At 39.5% G+C, this 17,905-nt stretch overlaps 3 protein-coding genes across 5 annotated transcripts in view; 1 reads left to right on the top strand and 2 right to left on the bottom strand.

The window, feature by feature from the left end:
- The window catches only part of CCNT1 (cyclin T1), a 39,238-nt gene extending 27,565 nt beyond the window's left edge, over positions 1-11,673 (bottom strand). For both annotated transcript variants that reach the window (XR_015253648.1, XM_025930531.2), the window contains exons 1-2: positions 11,554-11,673; positions 307-1,626 (exon numbers count right to left, since the gene is read on the bottom strand). Coding sequence is in view for 1 of the 2 variants with exons in the window: in XM_025930531.2 (XP_025786316.1) it covers positions 307-467 (161 nt within the window). In the remaining variant the exon portion in view is untranslated. The remainder of the gene's footprint in view (positions 1-306; positions 1,627-11,553) is intronic.
- SPMIP11 (sperm microtubule inner protein 11) overlaps positions 7,947-17,905 on the top strand; it is a 28,030-nt gene continuing 18,071 nt past the window's right edge. The window contains exon 1 of one of the 2 annotated variants that reach the window (XM_025930800.2): positions 7,947-8,078. In XM_025930800.2, coding sequence (XP_025786585.1) covers positions 8,000-8,078 — 79 coding nt within the window. In that variant the 5' untranslated portion in view covers positions 7,947-7,999. Of the gene's footprint in view, positions 8,079-17,000; positions 17,071-17,905 lie in introns of those variants that run through there. The other variant, XM_086713533.1, reaches the window with a different exon arrangement.
- The window catches only part of ADCY6 (adenylate cyclase 6), a 41,161-nt gene continuing 38,506 nt past the window's right edge, over positions 15,251-17,905 (bottom strand). Inside the window, exon 22 of the mRNA XM_086713525.1 lies at positions 15,251-15,429. Coding sequence (XP_086569651.1) covers positions 15,415-15,429 — 15 coding nt within the window. The 3' untranslated portion in view covers positions 15,251-15,414. The remainder of the gene's footprint in view (positions 15,430-17,905) is intronic.

The raw sequence follows: 17,905 nt of genomic DNA, 5'->3' as shown, positions 1-17,905 counted from the left end.
TCTGAAAGTCACCAGACCAAGAGACCACAACACAACGAAAAGGGACTAGGAAAGGCTGGTTAAAACACAAAACTGCGAAGGATACGAACTCCCAGCAAGGCTGATGGCACTGGTGAGCGAGCGGGAAATTAACTCCGCCTCGCTTCCCTCGCGCAAATACTGAATTTGAGGCTGCCCCAACGCAGGTTCTACCACCTAGACATTCAGCCCCTGCCTCCCTCTTCCGTCCCTGACATAGCCTGAGGCCTGGACGCCCGAGCTAGGCGGGTCTGACTCCAAGGCCGGAGGCCTAGGCCGCAAGGATACACGTTAAGACGTTGTCCCATGTCCTGGAGCAGATTGGCCGCCTGCTGGCGAGAAGAAAGTTCTTTATCTGGGTCCAGGCCAAAACGACGGGACGGGCTGTTTTCCAGCTGTTCTCGAGTAAAATACCACCGTTTGTTGTTGTTCTTCCTCTCTCCCTCCATAGTGCTTCAACCAGAAGGCAGCGGCGGAGGCTGCAGCACTTCCCAGCGTCACCTAAGCGGCGACACACATCCGCTGTGCGGGGGCAACCGCGACGTGACGAACTTCCGCTTGAGGATGGACGGCTAGGTTGTGACAGGCTTCCGCAAAGAAGGACTAGATAAGGGGTCTACTTCCGGAATGGACCTCACGACAGCCTGTAGCCGAATTAACAGCCAGTAGGCAACCAGGAAAGACCTTGAGTCTAGGACGCAGGCGCCAGTCATGTGACCCCTGGGAGGTAGGGTGGGGTTAGAAGTTCTCGTTTGAAACCCCATCTCCTCCCGCGAGATCTGGGTTTAGCCTTCGCGTGGTGGAAGAGGTGGCGCGGTAAGTGTTGTGGCGGGCGTAGGCGCCCGCCCACGCGCCCCTCGGTGGTTCTTCAGAGAATTTCGTTTGTGGTGGGGGTGGAGGTATAAAAATGGTGCCGATTCTGAACTTGACAGAAAACAGGTGAGACTGTCGAAAACTGAAGAAAGTAATCAAAGAGAGTGACCCTATCATATATCGTAATATAAAGCAACAAGAAAGCTGTTACGTTGTTGGTAACAGTGTAAACTACCCATTTACAAAGCCGCTTTACAACATTTATCCAAAGCCTTGAAAAAATTCCTATCCCTTGCCACAGTGATTCAACATAACGGAATGAAATGAAATGAATAGTGTTAATGAATTTAGCGATTATGGGGCACCTGGGTTTCTCAGTTAGTTAAGCTTCGGACTTCAGCTCAGGTCATGCATGATCTCACAGTTCGGGAGTTCAAGCCTTGGGTGGGGCTCTCTCAGCACAGAGCGGACTTCCATCCTCTGTCCCTCTCTCTGCCCTTCCTCCCTCTCAAAAAAAATTTTTTTTAATTTAGTGATTGCTATGTTCCAGGCGCACTATTGACTCTTCATTTAAAAGGCCCAATATCACTACCAAGAGATAGTAGTACTTCAGTCCTCGTTTGGTGGACGAATGAATTAAAACTCCTTCATTGTGGAAAGCTTCCACCTCCACATAACACACGCACAAGTTTGTAAGTCCTTGTCCTCCGTCGAGATATACTCCAGCTGAACGCGCGGGCAAGATACTTAGCGTCTTTGTGCCTCTCGTATAAATGGAAATGGTAATAATAGTACCTACAGGTTGTGAGAAGGATTAAATGAAGCTATAATTAGTTAAAAGCCTTTGTAATAGTACCTGGATCATAGGAACATAGAAAACATTGATTAGATGTTATCATAGTGTTTATTATATTAAAATTGAGGGCAAGGACAATGCCTTCTTCATCTTTGTGTCCATAGCACTTACTTAGTGCAGTCCTGGCCCTAGTAGTCAATAAATATTTGTCAAATAAGTGCTCACAACACCCTACAATAAAGAAACGGGCTCGGGGAGATTAAGTAGTTTGCCCTACACTACACTGCTTATAAGTGTAAGTTTTTAAATCAAATCTAATTCCATAATTCTTTCCATTCTAGTAAACTGTATTCTTGCTTTTCTAAAACACTCAATTTGCCTTAATTAAATTGGTATAGATTTAGATCCTTTGTCTTTTATAATATTTTGAGTTTCACCATTTTAGACTTGGCTGTTCTCACTCAGTTTGATTCTAATTCATTCTCAGAAGTATTTCCTTCCATTTCAGGCCCTTCTCTGCCATCTACTACCTACAGTTAGCATTAGCGACATTTTACTACAGAAAAACTGAGGTTCAGGAAGATTTAAGTGACTTATTTCAGGTTATAACATTTAAAAAAAATGTATGATTTCAAACTTCTGATATCACAGACTTGTGTCTTTTAATAGAATAAGCATTTTTTCAATTATGTAGTCATTATATAATCTTTTAAACAGCCAAAATTATTTCTCCCAGAACCGTCTTGCCTGTTTCTCTGACCTATGTTTGGTTCTCTATTTGATCCCTTGGATTAATGACTCCATTTTGAATTTGCTATCCTGGCTGAGTATACCAGTCTTCCAAGAAAAAGTTCTGGTATCTGCTAAGCTCTAGGCAATGCAGGTGGTAATCAATGCCTTGCTACCCAGGCTTACAGAACTCAGAGAAAGGAAATATTCTTTGACTGAAGATAAATATTTGAAAGTAGGCAGCAATAATAATAATTGCTAAACACGAGTTTTGCATCAGGCCTGGATTCAAATCCCAGCTCTTTTTTGTTGTTGTTGTTAACCCTCAGCCATTTTTAAGTGTGCAGTTCCATAGTGTCAACTGTAATCACATTGTTATGCAACTGGTCTCTACAACTTTTTCATTTAGCAGAACTGAAACTCCATACGTATTGAACAACTCCTCATTTCCCTCTCTTCACACCTCTGACAACCCCCATTCAATATTGTGCTTCTATGAGTTTGACTGCTTTAGCTATCTCATATAAGTGGAATCATACAGTGTTTGTCTTTCTGTGACTGGCTTGTTTCGCTTAGTTTAATGTCCTTAAAATTCCCAGCTGTTCTTTTAACTAGCTGTGTGATCTTAAATGTTATCTCTGGATCCTGACGGGACACCATCTGGCACATAGTAGGTATTCAGTGCATGTTTATTGTCAAAATAATGTTAACCTTCAGGTCGTCTGGGTGGCTCAGTCAGTTAAGCATCCAACTTCAGCTAGGACGTCGTCTCATGGTCCATGAGTTCAAGCCCCACCTTGGACTCTGAGCTGACAGATCAGAGGCTGGAGCCTGCTTCAGAGTTGGTGTGTGTGTGTGTCTGTCTCTCTTTGCCCCTCCCCCACTCATGCTCTGTCTCTCTCTCTCAAAAATAAGTAAAAACATTTAAAATTAAATAAATAAATAAATAAATAAATATAAAATATTTTATAAAATATAAATATAAATATATATTTATATAAAATATATATAAAAATAAATATATAAAAAATAAAAAATAATGTTAACCTTCAGATAAGTTGCTCTGAAAGAACAATTGACAAAATCTTAAACCAGAGGAATTTTCCTTTTTTTCTCTTCTTTTTTTAATTTAAATAGGACCCTATTTCCTATAAATGAAACCCATCAAGCTACTCTTCCTCATAACTAGATTAATCTTGTTCTGAATGTAGGATTATACCATATCGCATGGTTTGATCTTATTTTGCATTGTGCTTACAAATGTTGTATTTCATCCACGTTGAACATTACCATCTACTACTGTTAAAACAGTTTCTTTCCAGGACCCCTGGGTGGCTCAGTCAGTTAAGTGACTCTTGATTTCGGCTCAGGCCAGTATCTCACAGTTCATGAGATCGAGCCCTGCATCAGACTCTGCACAGACAGCTCAGAGCCTGCTTGGGATTCTCTTTCTCTCTCTCTCTCTCTCTCTCTCTCTCTGCCTCTCCCTGCCCCCCACTCTCTCTCTCTCTCTCCCTCTCTTAAACATTTAAAAAAGAAATTTCCCCCCAAAAATTTCTTTCTAACATTTGTATAGTCTCCAAATTAAAACATGAAAAGATGGTGTGCCATTTGTAACTGTTCCTAATTCCACATTCAGTTGATGTCACTCTGATAGCTTGAAATTTGCCATGGTGTGTGGGTGTTCTGGTAAATTATTAACAACTAGCTATCCAGAAAATAATTATATGTATACATATATGTACATAAGTTTATACATAAACTTACCAACATAAAAGATGTGTAGCACACAATTTCTAAAAAATAGAATATACAATCTTTATCATAAATTTCTTTTTTTTTAACGTTTATTTAAACATTAAACCAATGTTTATTGAGACAGAGAGAGAGAAACAGACCACAAGTTGGGGAAGGGCAGAAAGAGAGGGAGACACAGAACCCAAAGCAGGCTCCAGGCTCTGAGTTGTCAGCACAGAGCCCGACGCAGGGCTCAAACTCAGGAACCATGACATCAAGACCTGAGTTTAACCGACCGAGTCACCCAGGCACTCCTACAATCTTTATCATAAATTTCTTATAGCCAGTTGATTCTCACAGAATACTTTAACCCAGTTTTGCTGAATTCTTTTTTTTTTTTAATGTTTATTTATATTTGAAGGAGAGAAAGACAGAGCATGAGCGGGAAGGGGCAGAGAGAGAGGGAGACACAGAATCTGAAACAGGCTCCAAGCTCCGAGCTATCAGCACAGAGCCTGATGTGGGGCTCCAACTCACAAGCCATGAGATTATGACCTGAGCCAAAGTTGGCCACCCAACCGACTGAGCCACCCAGGCACCTCCAGTTTTGCCAAATTCTTGTTTTAAGAACTAACCTGTGATTTCATTTGACAAATGAGAATAGTTTTGACTATTGGTTGACATTTTCATTTATGTTAATAAAATAAAAGTGAAACAATGAGACTTAATGTTGGAACTCCACTTATTTTCAGTGACTTGAGCAACATTTTTGCTGACTTGGATAATAGTTTTTGAAAACTTGAAGAATCTTTCAATTTTTTGAGCTATTGACAATTTAATGGCTATAGACATGATATACTTTTTTGTGTTTATTTTTTTAATATCTTTATTTTAGAGAGAGAAAGAGACAGTGGGGCAGGGGCAGAGAGAGGGAAAGACAGAGGATCTGAAGTATGGTCTATGCCAACAGGAGAGAACCTGATGTAGGGCTCCAACTCATAAACCGTGAGATCATGACCTGAGCCAAAGTCAGAGGCTTAACCAACTGGGCCACCAAAGTGCCCCAACATGATACACTTTTAAACTTAATCTACATTAACTTATTCTCTTATCGCTTTCTTAAGTCTAGTCAACAAAATAAATAAATAAAGCTTTTGTTTGTAGCATTTGCCAATTCTGTATTGTAAATTCTCCCATTATGGCCAATTTCAGGCTACAAATATGACATCACTGAGCATGAAATTGGGAAGAGATGAACACACCATCACGTAGTATTTCCTCCGTATAGATAACAATAGACAGGGACTTCTGGTTTCCAATCTGATATGTAAAGAGCTTGGAAGTCATTGCCCCTGTTCTCATAACAACAAAAAAACATGAACAAACTGAAAATCAACAACCCTTGTTAGATCCAGCAGAGAACTGACATGACAGGGCAAACCTCCACCATAAAAACTAGAAAGACAGAATCAGAAGAGGCAGAACAGAAACTCATGGCTTACTGGGAGCAAAAACTACTTTTGAAACCAGAAACTGATAGGAATACTTGGGCAGTTGACTAACTGCTGGAGACTGCACATAGGCTAGATTGAGAGATTGAAACAAAAACAAAAACTCCTGAGGGCCCCCACATTTTCATGAGTTTTACCTCCAGGAGCCCCATAGGTCTTACTCTGAAGATTGGAGAAAAATCCCCTCATCCTTCTGGCAGGGAGAGAGAAAAAATACTTGGAAATAGACCCAGAGCATTCAGTTCTCCTTAACAAAGGCCTGTCCTCAATAGTAGCTACTTAACAGAGCCTAACCAACATAGGAGAAGGAAAATAACCAACTCCAGCCTCCTCTAGCCTTCTGGTTTCACCTAAGATGGGGGTGGGGGAAGGGGATAAGTTAATAAGCATTTGTGAAGGTCAGTCCAGGGAGGACACAAACTCACTAAAACACTGAGACCTGACAGGATTATAAAACGCTTCCCCCCGGGGCACCTGGGTGGCTCAGTCGGGTTAAGCGGATGACTCTTGTTTTCGGCTCAGGTCATGATTTCACAGTTCATGAGTTCCAGCCCTGCATCAGGCTCACCACTGACAGTGTGGAACCTGCTTTGGATTCTCTTTCTCTCCCTCTCTCTTTGCCCTTCCCCTGCTCATGCTCTCTCTCTCAAAATAAATAAACTTAAAAAAAACAAAAAACAAAAAACACTTCCCCAGCTTCCCCCTCTTATCAACACATCAGTAGATCTGTATAATAACAGGATTACAATGGAAGGAACTACAAATTCAGACCCTATTTAAGGAGTCTGTAGGTAAACCCAAAGACAACATGGGAGACAGAGACATCAGAGGAAATTTTAGCCTCTGACAGGTATAGCCATAGCAAACAGGAAATACCAGCCGAATTCCCAAACAGATAAATATAAAACCCCCATTCCTTTTACCCAATATATCACATCTAACTTTCTACAAAAAGATTATAAGGCATACCAAAAGGCAAAAAGTACTGTTCAAGAGACAAAGCAAGCATCAGAACCAGACTTTTGATAATTTTGGAATTATCAAACTGGGAATTTAACTGACTAATATGCTAAGGACTCTAAAGGAAGAAGTGGACAACATGCAAGAACAGATGAGTAATGCAAGCAGGGAGATGAAAGCTAAGAATCAAAAGGGAATGTTAGAGGGGCGCCTGGGTGATTTAGTCGGTTGAGTGTCGGCTCTTGATGTCTGCTCAGGTCATGATCCCAGGGTCATGAATTCAAGTGCCACATCAGGCTCCATGCTCAGCATGGAGCATAGGATTCTCTATCTCCCTCTTTCCCTCTCTCCCACTCCTACTCTCTTTCTCTAAAAAAAAAAAAAAAAAATTACAAAAGGAAATATCACATAAAAAACACTGTAATAGGGGTGCCTGGCTGGCTCACAGTCAGTAGACTTTTGATCTTAGAGTCATGAGTTAAAGCCCCATGTTAGACCTAGAGCTTACTTCAGGAAAAAAAAAAAAAAAAAAACACAACTGAAGAACACCGTAAAGGAAATGAATGCCTTTGATGGGCTTATCAATACACTGGACACAACCAAGTAAAGAATCAGTGAGTTTAAAGATATGTCAATAGAAACTTCGCAAACTGAAAAGCAAAGAGAAAAAAGAATAAAAACAATATCTAGATACAATACATATAAATAACTTCATAAGCCTATATATAATAGTACAATGTAGTATAGGAAGAGATGAGTTTTTAGTATCTATTACTTTTATTTTTAATATCGTTTATTCAATTGTATGTTTAGATACTTTTTAATAGTGGCTTGTTTAACAACGAGCTTGCAAAATTCCTGAAAATTTAACAGGCAGCTAAAAACTAGTGTGAACTGATTGAGCACTCTGCTTGAAATAGCTTAAAGACTCATCAGAAATACCATATTTACATTAAAATACTGTCGTTTCCATCATATGCTAAACACTATACTGAGGAAATTGGCATGTATTATCTCATTTAATTCTCAATCTATGAAGTAGAATCTAATCTCAATTTAATTCTAAATCTATGAAGTAGATACCATTGCCATTTTTAAAAATAAAACAGAGGCTTAACCTATTCAAAGATCCCAAGAATATGGCAAAACTAATATTTGACCCCAGGTCTGTGCTCTTTCAACTCGCTGCCTTCTGAAACTTACAGTACACATAAGACTGGGACAAGAAAAAGAGTAACTGGCACTTGATTCCTCCATTTTTCTGAAGTTATTTAGCCCACTCCCACTCCAGCTCTACATTGAACCCATAAATCCTGTCTCCTTAGATAAAGGGAGTGTCAGTCATAGTAATTCTTCAGGGCATTACCATGGTTACCAAACACAGAGACCAGTGCCCCAGCCTGGACATTCCAGAAGAGGACAGGGAGGAGCTAAGATGGCCTTCTTCAACTTATATCTATTGGGATATCAAAATTCCTTTTGGAACAAGAAAAGGGACACAACTAAAGAAACAAGTAAGGGGAATACAGGGTGGAGGAGAAGAGCTGGTGGTAGTTATAGAAGAGCTTCTTCTTAGCCGTTTCTTCTTCTACCTTGAGTTAGAGCTTTATCCCCCACAATTAACAATTACTCTATAGTTAAAATTATGGAGTAGGGAGATTATCCATTCAGCTTCCCTCTTCTGTCATTTAATATCCATGTTGAGACATTCAGTTTGTTCAACGGAATAAATGTATTCTTATTCATTTGTTCATTTAGTTAACATTTACTAAGTACAGTTTTGTGCCAGGCTTTATATTGGTGCCTGGGGTAACAAAGATGGATAGGAGGTCTCTGCCATAAAGTGGCTGCTGGATAAAGATAAATATGCAAACAAAAAATTTGCAATATAGTGTATGAATAAATTAAATATAGAATGCTGTGGAACTACAAAAGAGGAAGTACCTGATACTATTGGATTTGAATGAGCACAAGAGAATCCTTTAGAGAATACTTCACACAGGAAATGCTCCCAGAACTGAGAATTAAGAGATGATTGGAGGTCACCAAGTAGACAAGAAGGGAATATTGCACAAAGGAACAGAGACTTGAGAGAGAGCCATACTAAGTGAACTCCTTGGGTACAGATAAAGTGTAAAGAAGACACGTGCTGAGAAGTAAGCCTTCAAAACTTGTCAGGGGCCAGAAAATGGAGGATGCTGTTAGCCATGCTAAGAATTTTAACTTTATAGGGAACCATTGAAGGATTTTTAATAGGTAGTGAGTAAATACCCAATTGTATTATCTTCACAATGCCTAGTAATGCCTAATACATAATACACTATGTATTATGCAAGAATACATAATACAATTAATAAATACTGGTAGGTAAATAAATTAATAAATGATATTTGATCATCTCTAAAACAAGAAGTTAGAGGAGGCTTTGGAGGAAATGTGATAATTGGTTAAGGTCTTAAAAGATGAATTGTTTAAAAGCACAGAAATGGATGGGACAGGGCATTTCAGGAAAAATGGAGAACATATGTGAAGGAAATTAAGTGTAGGCAGGTAGTAAAGCAAAGTTTTATTGGGGTGAAGGGAGGGGGTAACTGGTAAGTATAAAGCACAAAGTTAAGGTTGAGAGAGACTAATCCTGTATAGGCCTCTATTGGCACTCTCTTTCCTCTTTCTAATGATATCAGAAAAGCTCTGTTTTTACATACCCACCTTTCAGGTATGGTTTGTACAAAGGGTCCCACTGGTGAACTCTAGAAATTCCTTAATACCCCTACACCACCCCTCCCCCCCGGCCTCCACCCAGCTGTGTCCTAGCATTATGCCATGGGGCCGCCATTGTCTCCAAATAAGGAGCTCCTCACCCTCTCTCAGAGAAACACATTTGGCTTAAGCCATAAATTTTCTTTGTTCCAGGCCAAAAATAGGCCTCTCCTGGCTGCTTCAACCCTGCCTGCCCCTACTAGATGGGACTTCTCACCATTGAGGGAACTAAGCCCCAAGCCTAGGGTTTTCCTACCCAGTTCGCTACCTAAACTCCAGTAAATAAGACCGGTATCAACCCAAAGAGGCCTGAGTCTCATTTCTGATTAATTTCATCGTAGGCTAGGCAGAAAAAAAGACTTCACTTTATAAAACTGAAGTCCCCTATGGGGTAATAGAGATGTATTCTGATATCATCTGCTTACCCAATATTTTTCATTCCAGTGGCAGACTATCAGAGGCTGTAGGCTTAGCCAAATTGTTGGCTTAAAATGTAAGGTTAGAAGGAAGACTGGACAGGAGTGCCTGGGTGGCTCAGTTAGTTGAGTATCCAGCTTCATCTCCGGTCATGATCTCATAGTTATGAGTTCGAGCCCCACATCAGGCTTGCTGCTGTCAGCTTAGAGCCTTCTTCGGATCCTCTGTCCCCATCTCTCTGCCCCTCCCCCAATCTCTCTCTCTCTCTCTCTCTCTCTCTCTCTCTCTCTCTCTCTCAAAAATAAATATTTAAAAAATTTAAAAAAAAAAAGTAAGACTGGACATCAGCTTTGTCACCCCTACAAGTTGTTTCCCCCTCCCCCCTCAATTTTACACCCTCATGCATGATTCCATTTAATTCTCTCAACATGCCTGTGAGGTAGGTATTACTATTCTCTTCTTATCAATAAGGAAACAGGCCCAAAGAGGTTATTAACTTATTTACCCAAGATCAGTGATAGAGCCGAAATTTGATTCCAAATTGTCAAACACATATTACTCATATATGGATTTTTTTTTTACAAATATGCTACAACAAAAGAAAATTACAGAAAATTATACAGGTCTTTTGCTGTGAGCAGGCAACTGTACAAATGATTGATGATCAGCCTTTCTAGGAAAATCTGTTAACTCCTAAACCCTGAGTTTGAATGGCAGGTGGGCTATAGAGTTGTTCACTGTTCTCTAACAGGTGGTTCTCAAGATTGCCAGAAGCCTACCATTCACTGGAGCTGAATGGTAACTTTTTGCTCAGCTAATGTCCAGAATTGTTGATTTGGGAACTCTTCTATGGAGTCAATGCCTTATAACCTTCTCTCATAGCCCCTGGGCAACTTCCCAAAAAGTTACAGTTCTCCACCCTCAAAGTGGTGTTCTGCAAGCATGGGAAAAAGTAACTGGGTGTGTTCCTTCTCTCTTTTTGTCTCTCTCTCATACGCACAGTCATTATTATGTGGTCTCTTATATGCAGATATCAAAACAATAGTTTGATGTTTCCTGTGCTTAAAACTCAAACTTTGCTGGAGTTATTGATGAAACCCAGTGATATAAGTCTATCCACATCCTATTACTCCAGAGAAAACTAGGATGTTTCAGTTCTGTGACAAGAATTTAGTGAAATCGCCATTTGGCAAGGTAACTAGTTACCACTGATTCCATCCTTCCAGGAGGCACGTTAAACTAATTGTGGTCCATATAACCCTGGAGTGTGGCTAACCTAATCCATAAACTCCTGACCACCAACTATAGATCCCTGGTATAAACCTGCCAATATATGTCAAGCTAGCAAGCTTAGATCAATTAATAAATACTATATAATACAAGTTGAATATAATTACAGTTGATCTTTGAACAATGTAGGGGTTAGGGGCACTGATCCCCCACATAGTAAAAAATCTGCATGTAACTTTGGACTCCCCCAAAACTTAACTACTAACAGCCTACTGTTGACCAGAAGCTCTACCAAGAACATAAAGTGTCCAGTTAACACATATTTTGTAAATTTATTATATACTGTGTTCTTATAGTAAATATGGGAAAGAGGAAATGTTAAAATCATAAGAGAAAATATATTTGTAGTACTGTAATTTTCTTTTGTTGTAGTATATTTATGACAAAAAAAATCCACATATAAGTGGACCTATGCAGTTTAAGCCTGTGTTGTTCAAGGGTCAGTTGTACAGTAGACTCTTTTAGACAAATAGTTGGTCAAAGATTACATTGTAAATTGGGAAATCAAGAAAAGATACATACCTTATACATTTTAGTTTCACTTAATATGTGTAACTGTAGATTCACCAATTTTTTTGACATGGTGCCAATTCCATTTCTTTGAAATTGTGTCCATTGATGACTGTCATGCCTTTCTTTGCCCCTGCAATGCATCATCTATAATTTTCTTTTTTTTTTTTAACCTTTATTTCTATTTGACAAAAGAGAGAGATAGAGCATGAGCAGGGGAGGAACAGAGAAAGGGGGAGCCACAGAATCTGAAGCAGGCTCTAGGCTCCGAGCTGTCAGCAGAGAGTCTGATGCAGGGCTCGAACCCACGAACGGTGAGATCATGCATGACCTGAGCCGAAGTTGGACGCTTAACCAACTGAGCCACTCAGGTGCCCCTCATTTGGGTCTTTTTAAAGTGGAGTCAGGCATTTGCAAAGCAAACTTATTTTTCTTATGATTTTTATGATACTCTTCAAACCTTTTAGTTATCTTCCTCATGTGTAATCAGAAATACTTAAAAGTTATCTTTGTAATTCTTTTTCAGAGTAATATTATGGGGCACCTGGCTGGCTCAGTCAGTTGAGCGTCCAACACTTGATTTCAGCTCAGGTCATGATCCCAGGGTCGTGGATCAAGCCCTGCATCAGATTCTGCACTGAGTGTAAACCTGCTTAAGATTCTTTCTCTCTCCCTCTGCCCCTCTCCCCTGCCCGTGCACGCTCTCTCTCCAAAAATTAAAAACTAAAACAAAAACAAAAGTAATGGTGCTAAAAGTTTATAATGAAAAATAAGAATCCCCTACTCTACCCTCTCACCTCCAGTCTCCAGAGACAAATTTTGAACTCTTCCAGTTGTTTCTTTGGTACTTAACCTTCCTACTTTTAAAGAATATGCTTTTATGGTATGTATTGATTTATCCATTTTTGGCTATGATATATTGCTTTCCTGTTATGATAGTTGAGAATTTAGCTTTCTTATACCATATACCCCATGCTTCTCTTCTCCCTCCCTGGTTTTTCCAGTATAGTTATGTCACGGTTTTAGGTTTGCCGTAGGCAAAATTCTCAGAATGACCCTCAATGAATCTTACCTTTGTATAATCCCCTCCCCTTTGAGTGTGGGTGGAACCTCTGAATGTGATGGATAACACTCCATGATTGTTACTTTATATGGAGAAAGGGAGATTATCTGAGTGGGCCTAACCTAATCATACAAGCCCTTTAAAAGCAGAGTGTTTTCTCCAGTTACCCGCAAAAGAGGAATTCAGAGATTAGAAGCACGAGCGGAATTTGACACATCATTGCTGGTTTTGAAAATGGAGGGGGCCACATGCCAAAGAATGTGGGTGGCATTTAGGAGCTGAGAGTGGTCTGGCTGACAGTCAGCAAGGCTGAGCCCTATAACCACAAGAAACTGAATTCTGCCAACAACCTGAATGAGCCTGAAAGTGTGTTCTTTTTTGGAGCCTCACATAAGACCCCAGCCCAGCCAACACCTTAATTTTGGCCTGGTGAAACTAAGCAGAGGACCCAGTCAAGTCTGCCCAGACTTCTGACTTCTAGGACTGCAAAGTAATAAATTTCATAATGATGGAATTTGCTGTAGGTCTTTTTTCATTCATTGCAATAGATACTTCATGAACCTTTTCAATCTGGAAATTTGTGCCCTTCATTTCTTTTAATTTTTTTATTAAAAATTTTTTCTAATGTTTATTTATAATTGAGAAACAGAGAGAGACAGAGCACAAGTAGGGGAGGGGCAGAGAGAAGGGGAGACACAGAATCTGAAGCAGGCTCCAGGCTCTGAGCTGTCAGCACAGAGCCCAACGTGGGGCTTGAACCCACAAACTGCAAGATCATGACCTGAGCCCAAGTCGGATGCTTAACCGACTGAGCCACCCAGGTGCTCCTGTACCCTTCACTTCTGGGAAACTGTCTTTTATTAGTTTATTCTCTATTTTCTCTCTTCTCTCTTTTTGGAACTTCCATTTGTCAACTATAAATTCTTCTGAGCTGAGGGGCACCTGGGTGCCCCAGTTGGTTGAGTATCTAACTCATGATTTTGGCTCAGGTCATGATCCCAGGGTCATGGGATTGAGCCCCACTTCGGGCTCTGTGCTGAGCCTGGAGCCTGCTTAAGATTCTGCCCCCCCGCCAAAAAGTAAATTTAAAAAATTAAAACAAAAACCTTCTGAGCTGATTCTCTAACTCACTAATCATTCTCTTTATTTTCTTTGGGTTTTTAAAAATGCATTCCTTGCCAGATTCCCCAACTTTATCTTCCAACTTTCCGTGTTAATTATCTATTCTGTGTAACAAAGTATCCTAAAACAGAGGCTTAACAAACATTTATTACCTCACTGTTTCTGTAACTCAGGGATCCAAGGAGCAACTTAGCTAGGTAGTTCTAGCTCAGGGTTTCTCATGTGGTTGAAAACAGGATGTCAGCAGGGGCTGCAGTCATCTGATGGCTATAGGCCTCAGTTCCTCTCTGGCTGTTGACAAGACACCTCAGTTTCTCACCACATGGGCCTCTCCATAAGCTGCTGCAGTGTTCTCACATGGGAGGTAACTGCAGAGCAGGTGATCCAAGAGAGTAAGGAAGCCACAATGCCTTTTTATGACCTAGTCTCAGAAGTGACTATCACTTCCACCTTATTCTTTTTGTTAGAAGAAAGTCACTAAATGCAGCCCATGCTTAAGGGGAGGGGAAATAAGCTCTACTTCTTGAAGAAATAGTGAAGTTGTGGACATATGTGGAAAACACCACACCTTTATATCAGAACATTTTATCTTGGTTACTATATTTAAGTTCCAAGGGCCATTTTTGGTTATCTGGCTTTCCTTGTGCATATCTTTTCTCTTTTCTTCATGGATATTATACTAATTTGAAATTCTGTTCCCTGCATTAGCTCCATCCCCTCTGAGTTATTTTTCCTATGACCTTTTTTTTCTCATTGATGACTCTTGTCAAACAATTCATGATCCTTGGCTCTCCATTATAATTTAAGAGTGAGGAACTAAAAGCTGACTAAAAGCCTATGGCGGGAATTGTCTATTGTGGCCTTCACTGTGAGCTTTCTTCTGGATAGCTACAATTTTTCCAGGAACAATCATATAATTGTTTCTCTGGGGCTTGGTTATAATGCTAGGACCAGGACAGGAGAAGGGAGTATTGAGAATCACACTTATGAGGATCTGAATTTTCACTTAATCATCAGATTTTTGGTCTTCCACCATATGCCATCCCTCACAGTGAATCCTGGCTAGGAGTGCAATGCCTCTTAGATTCACTTTCCCCAAAGAAGTCTTTTTCTCCCCAATTTATTGAGATGTAATTGACATATAACATTGTGTAAATTTAAGGTGTACAACATGTTGATTTGATTATATATACTGCAAAGTGATTACTACAATAATATTAGCTAACACCTCCATCTCATTACATAATTACCTTTCTTTTTTGTGGTAAGAACGTTTAAGATCTGCTCTCTTAGCACCTTTCAAGCATATAAAACAGTATTATTAACTATAATCACTATGCTGTACATTAGATCCCCAGAACTTATTCATCTTAAAACTGGCAGTTTGTATCTTTCAACCAACATTTCTTTCCCCCACCCCACAGCCCTTGGTAACCACTATTTTACTCTGTTTCTATGAGTTCAGCTTTTTTAGATTCCATGTATGAGATCATAATAGTATTTGTCTTTCTCTGTCCAACTTACCTTAGCATCATGCCCTCAGGATCTATCTGTGTTGTTGTTGCAAATGGCAGGATTTCCTTCTTTCTCATGGCTAAATAATATTCTACTGTACACATATATACACACACACCACATCTTCCTTATTCATTCATCCATTGACAGACACTTAGGTATCCACATCTTGGCTACTGTGAATAATGCTGTAATGAAAATGAGAGTGAAGATAACTCTTCGAGATCCTTTTTTCATTTCCTTTGGATATATACCCAGAAGTGAGATTGCTGGGCAGAGAAATCTTCTATCTCCTTGTTGGGCTAGGTGGTTTTTCTGCTTGTGGTGCATGCTCTGTAGACAAAGTTTCAGTTACCACCTTCCTGTTCTCAGACCTATTCTTTACTCCTGCCTTCTGTGGTAGCTGTTACATTATAAGTTTGAACCTCTCAGATGAAATGACCCAATTCTAGTTCTTTTTTTTTTTTTTAAATTTTAAATGTTTATTTTGAGAGAGAGAACAAGCATGAGCAGGGAAGGGGCAGAGAGAGAGGGGGAGAGAGAATCTCAAACAGGCTCCGCACTGCCAGCTCAGAGCTCTATGCAGGGCTCAAACTCACAAACTGAGATCATGACCTGAGCCAAAACCAAGTCAGATGTCCAACCAACTAAGCAGCCCAGGCACCCCGGCCCAATTCTAGTTCTATCCTCCACTGCAGAAACTTAAGTTAGAACTGTTCCCATTCTGAAAGGTTAGTTACTACCCCTCTGTCCACTTGCCATTTTCCAAAAGATATTTCCACTGAAATGTATCATCTGCTGTTTTATCCTTACTCTCTCTTTGCCCTTGAAGGTTAATGCCGTTGTTGTTATTTTGATGTCATTTTAGCAAATTTGAGAGAGAAAGGAAATAAACTTATATGGTCAATTAATTATTTTTTAAAAACTTTCTTTGGTGATATAATTTCAAAATTATATAAAAGTTGTAAGTTTAGTACAAACAAACTCCCTATACTGTTTATCCAAGTTAGCCAATTTTATTTGGCCACATTTTCTTTCCCTCTCCCTCTCTTTCTCTGTCTTAGCTAGTTGAGAATAAGTTGCTCATATTATATTCCTTTATCCCCAGACATCTCAGTTTGTATTTTTTTAAATCTTTTTTAATGTTTATTTATTTTTGAGAGAGACAGAGCACAAGTGGGGAAGGGGCAGAGAGAGAGGGAGACACAGAATATGAAGCAGGCTCCAGGCTCCGAGCTGTCAGCACAGAGCCTGATGTGGGCCTTGAACTCACATACAGTGAGATCATGACCTGAACTGAAGTCAGATGCTTAACCGACTGAGCCACCCAGGCGCCCCTCAGTTTGTATTTTATTGTCTTAGATAATAACCCACAATATAGGTTTTAAACTCAGCAAATTTTAACATTGATACAATACTATTATCTAATCTATAGTCTATATTTCAGTTTTGCCAGTTGTCCCATTAATGTCCTTTAGAGAAAAATTTTTCCTTCAGAGATCTGATTAAGGATCAGCATTGCATTTAGTTGGCATACCTCTTTAGTCCCCTTTAATCTGGAACAATTGCTCAGTTCCTTTGTGTGTCATGACATTGATATTTATTTTTTTTAATAGTACAGATAAGATAGTTTGTAGAATTGTCCTTAACATGGGTTTGCTGATGTTTCTCATGATTAGATTGGGTATAAATATTTTTGGCAGGAATAAGCAACAGTATGTTTTCAGTAGGTCATATCAGGAGGTCCCTAATGTCATTTTGCCCTTTATAGGTGATGTTAACTGACCTTTTGATTAAGGTGGTGTTTGCCAGTTTTCTCCACTGTCAAGGTATTATTTTTGTGTTGTAATTTGTCATTATTATTTTTGTTTTATAATTTGTAGTACTTTCCAGGAAGATACTCGAAAAAATGTAAATACCTTATTCTTTTTTTCTTAAGTTTTTTTTAAACTTTATTTATCTATTTTGAGAGACAGAGAGTGTGAACAGGGGAGGGGTAGAGAGAGAGAGGGAGAGAAGGAAAATCCCAAGCAGGCTGCATCCACACTGTCAGCACAGAGCCTGACACGAGCCTTGAACCCACAAACCATGAAATCATGACCTGAGCCAAAATAAAGAGCGAGACACTTAATGGACTGAGCCACCCAAACTCCGCATAATACCGTATTCTTCATCAAACTTCCATCCACTAGTTTTAGTATCTATTGACAGTTCTGAGTGATACTATTTCATGATAGCTACAAAATGGTAATTTCCTAACTCAAATCTATTTTAACTCAAGGCTTACAGTAATTTGTTAAGTTTTGAGTTTTTCTAAAACATTCAACTTACTTTTTATATAAATCACTACTCTTTAACACATAATCTATTAGTTTAATATTTTTTAAAACTGTAAAATTGCAGTTACAAAATAACCCAGCATAAATTGTTTGGCGGGGGGGGGGGGGGGGGTGGCGGGCGGACCACACTACTGCCTCATGGTAACCAGTAACCATACAGTTTAATTTGTGGGAGCAGAAGTATGCAGATATGCTGAAGAGTAGCTCTCAGCTGCAACTGAAATGTTGCAGGCATCTTTTTTTTTTTTTTTTTTTTTAATTTTTTTTTTTTTTTTCAACGTTTATTTATTTTTGGGACAGAGAGAGACAGAGCATGAACGGGGGA

This window comes from Puma concolor, chromosome B4, assembly GCF_028749965.1.
Source record: "Puma concolor isolate L17-30 chromosome B4, mPumCon1.1.hap2, whole genome shotgun sequence".
In the NCBI taxonomy this organism is placed as follows: Eukaryota; Metazoa; Chordata; class Mammalia; order Carnivora; family Felidae; genus Puma; species Puma concolor.
Note: the sequence above shows the minus strand (reverse complement) of the source record. Positions and strands in the feature narration are given on the sequence as shown.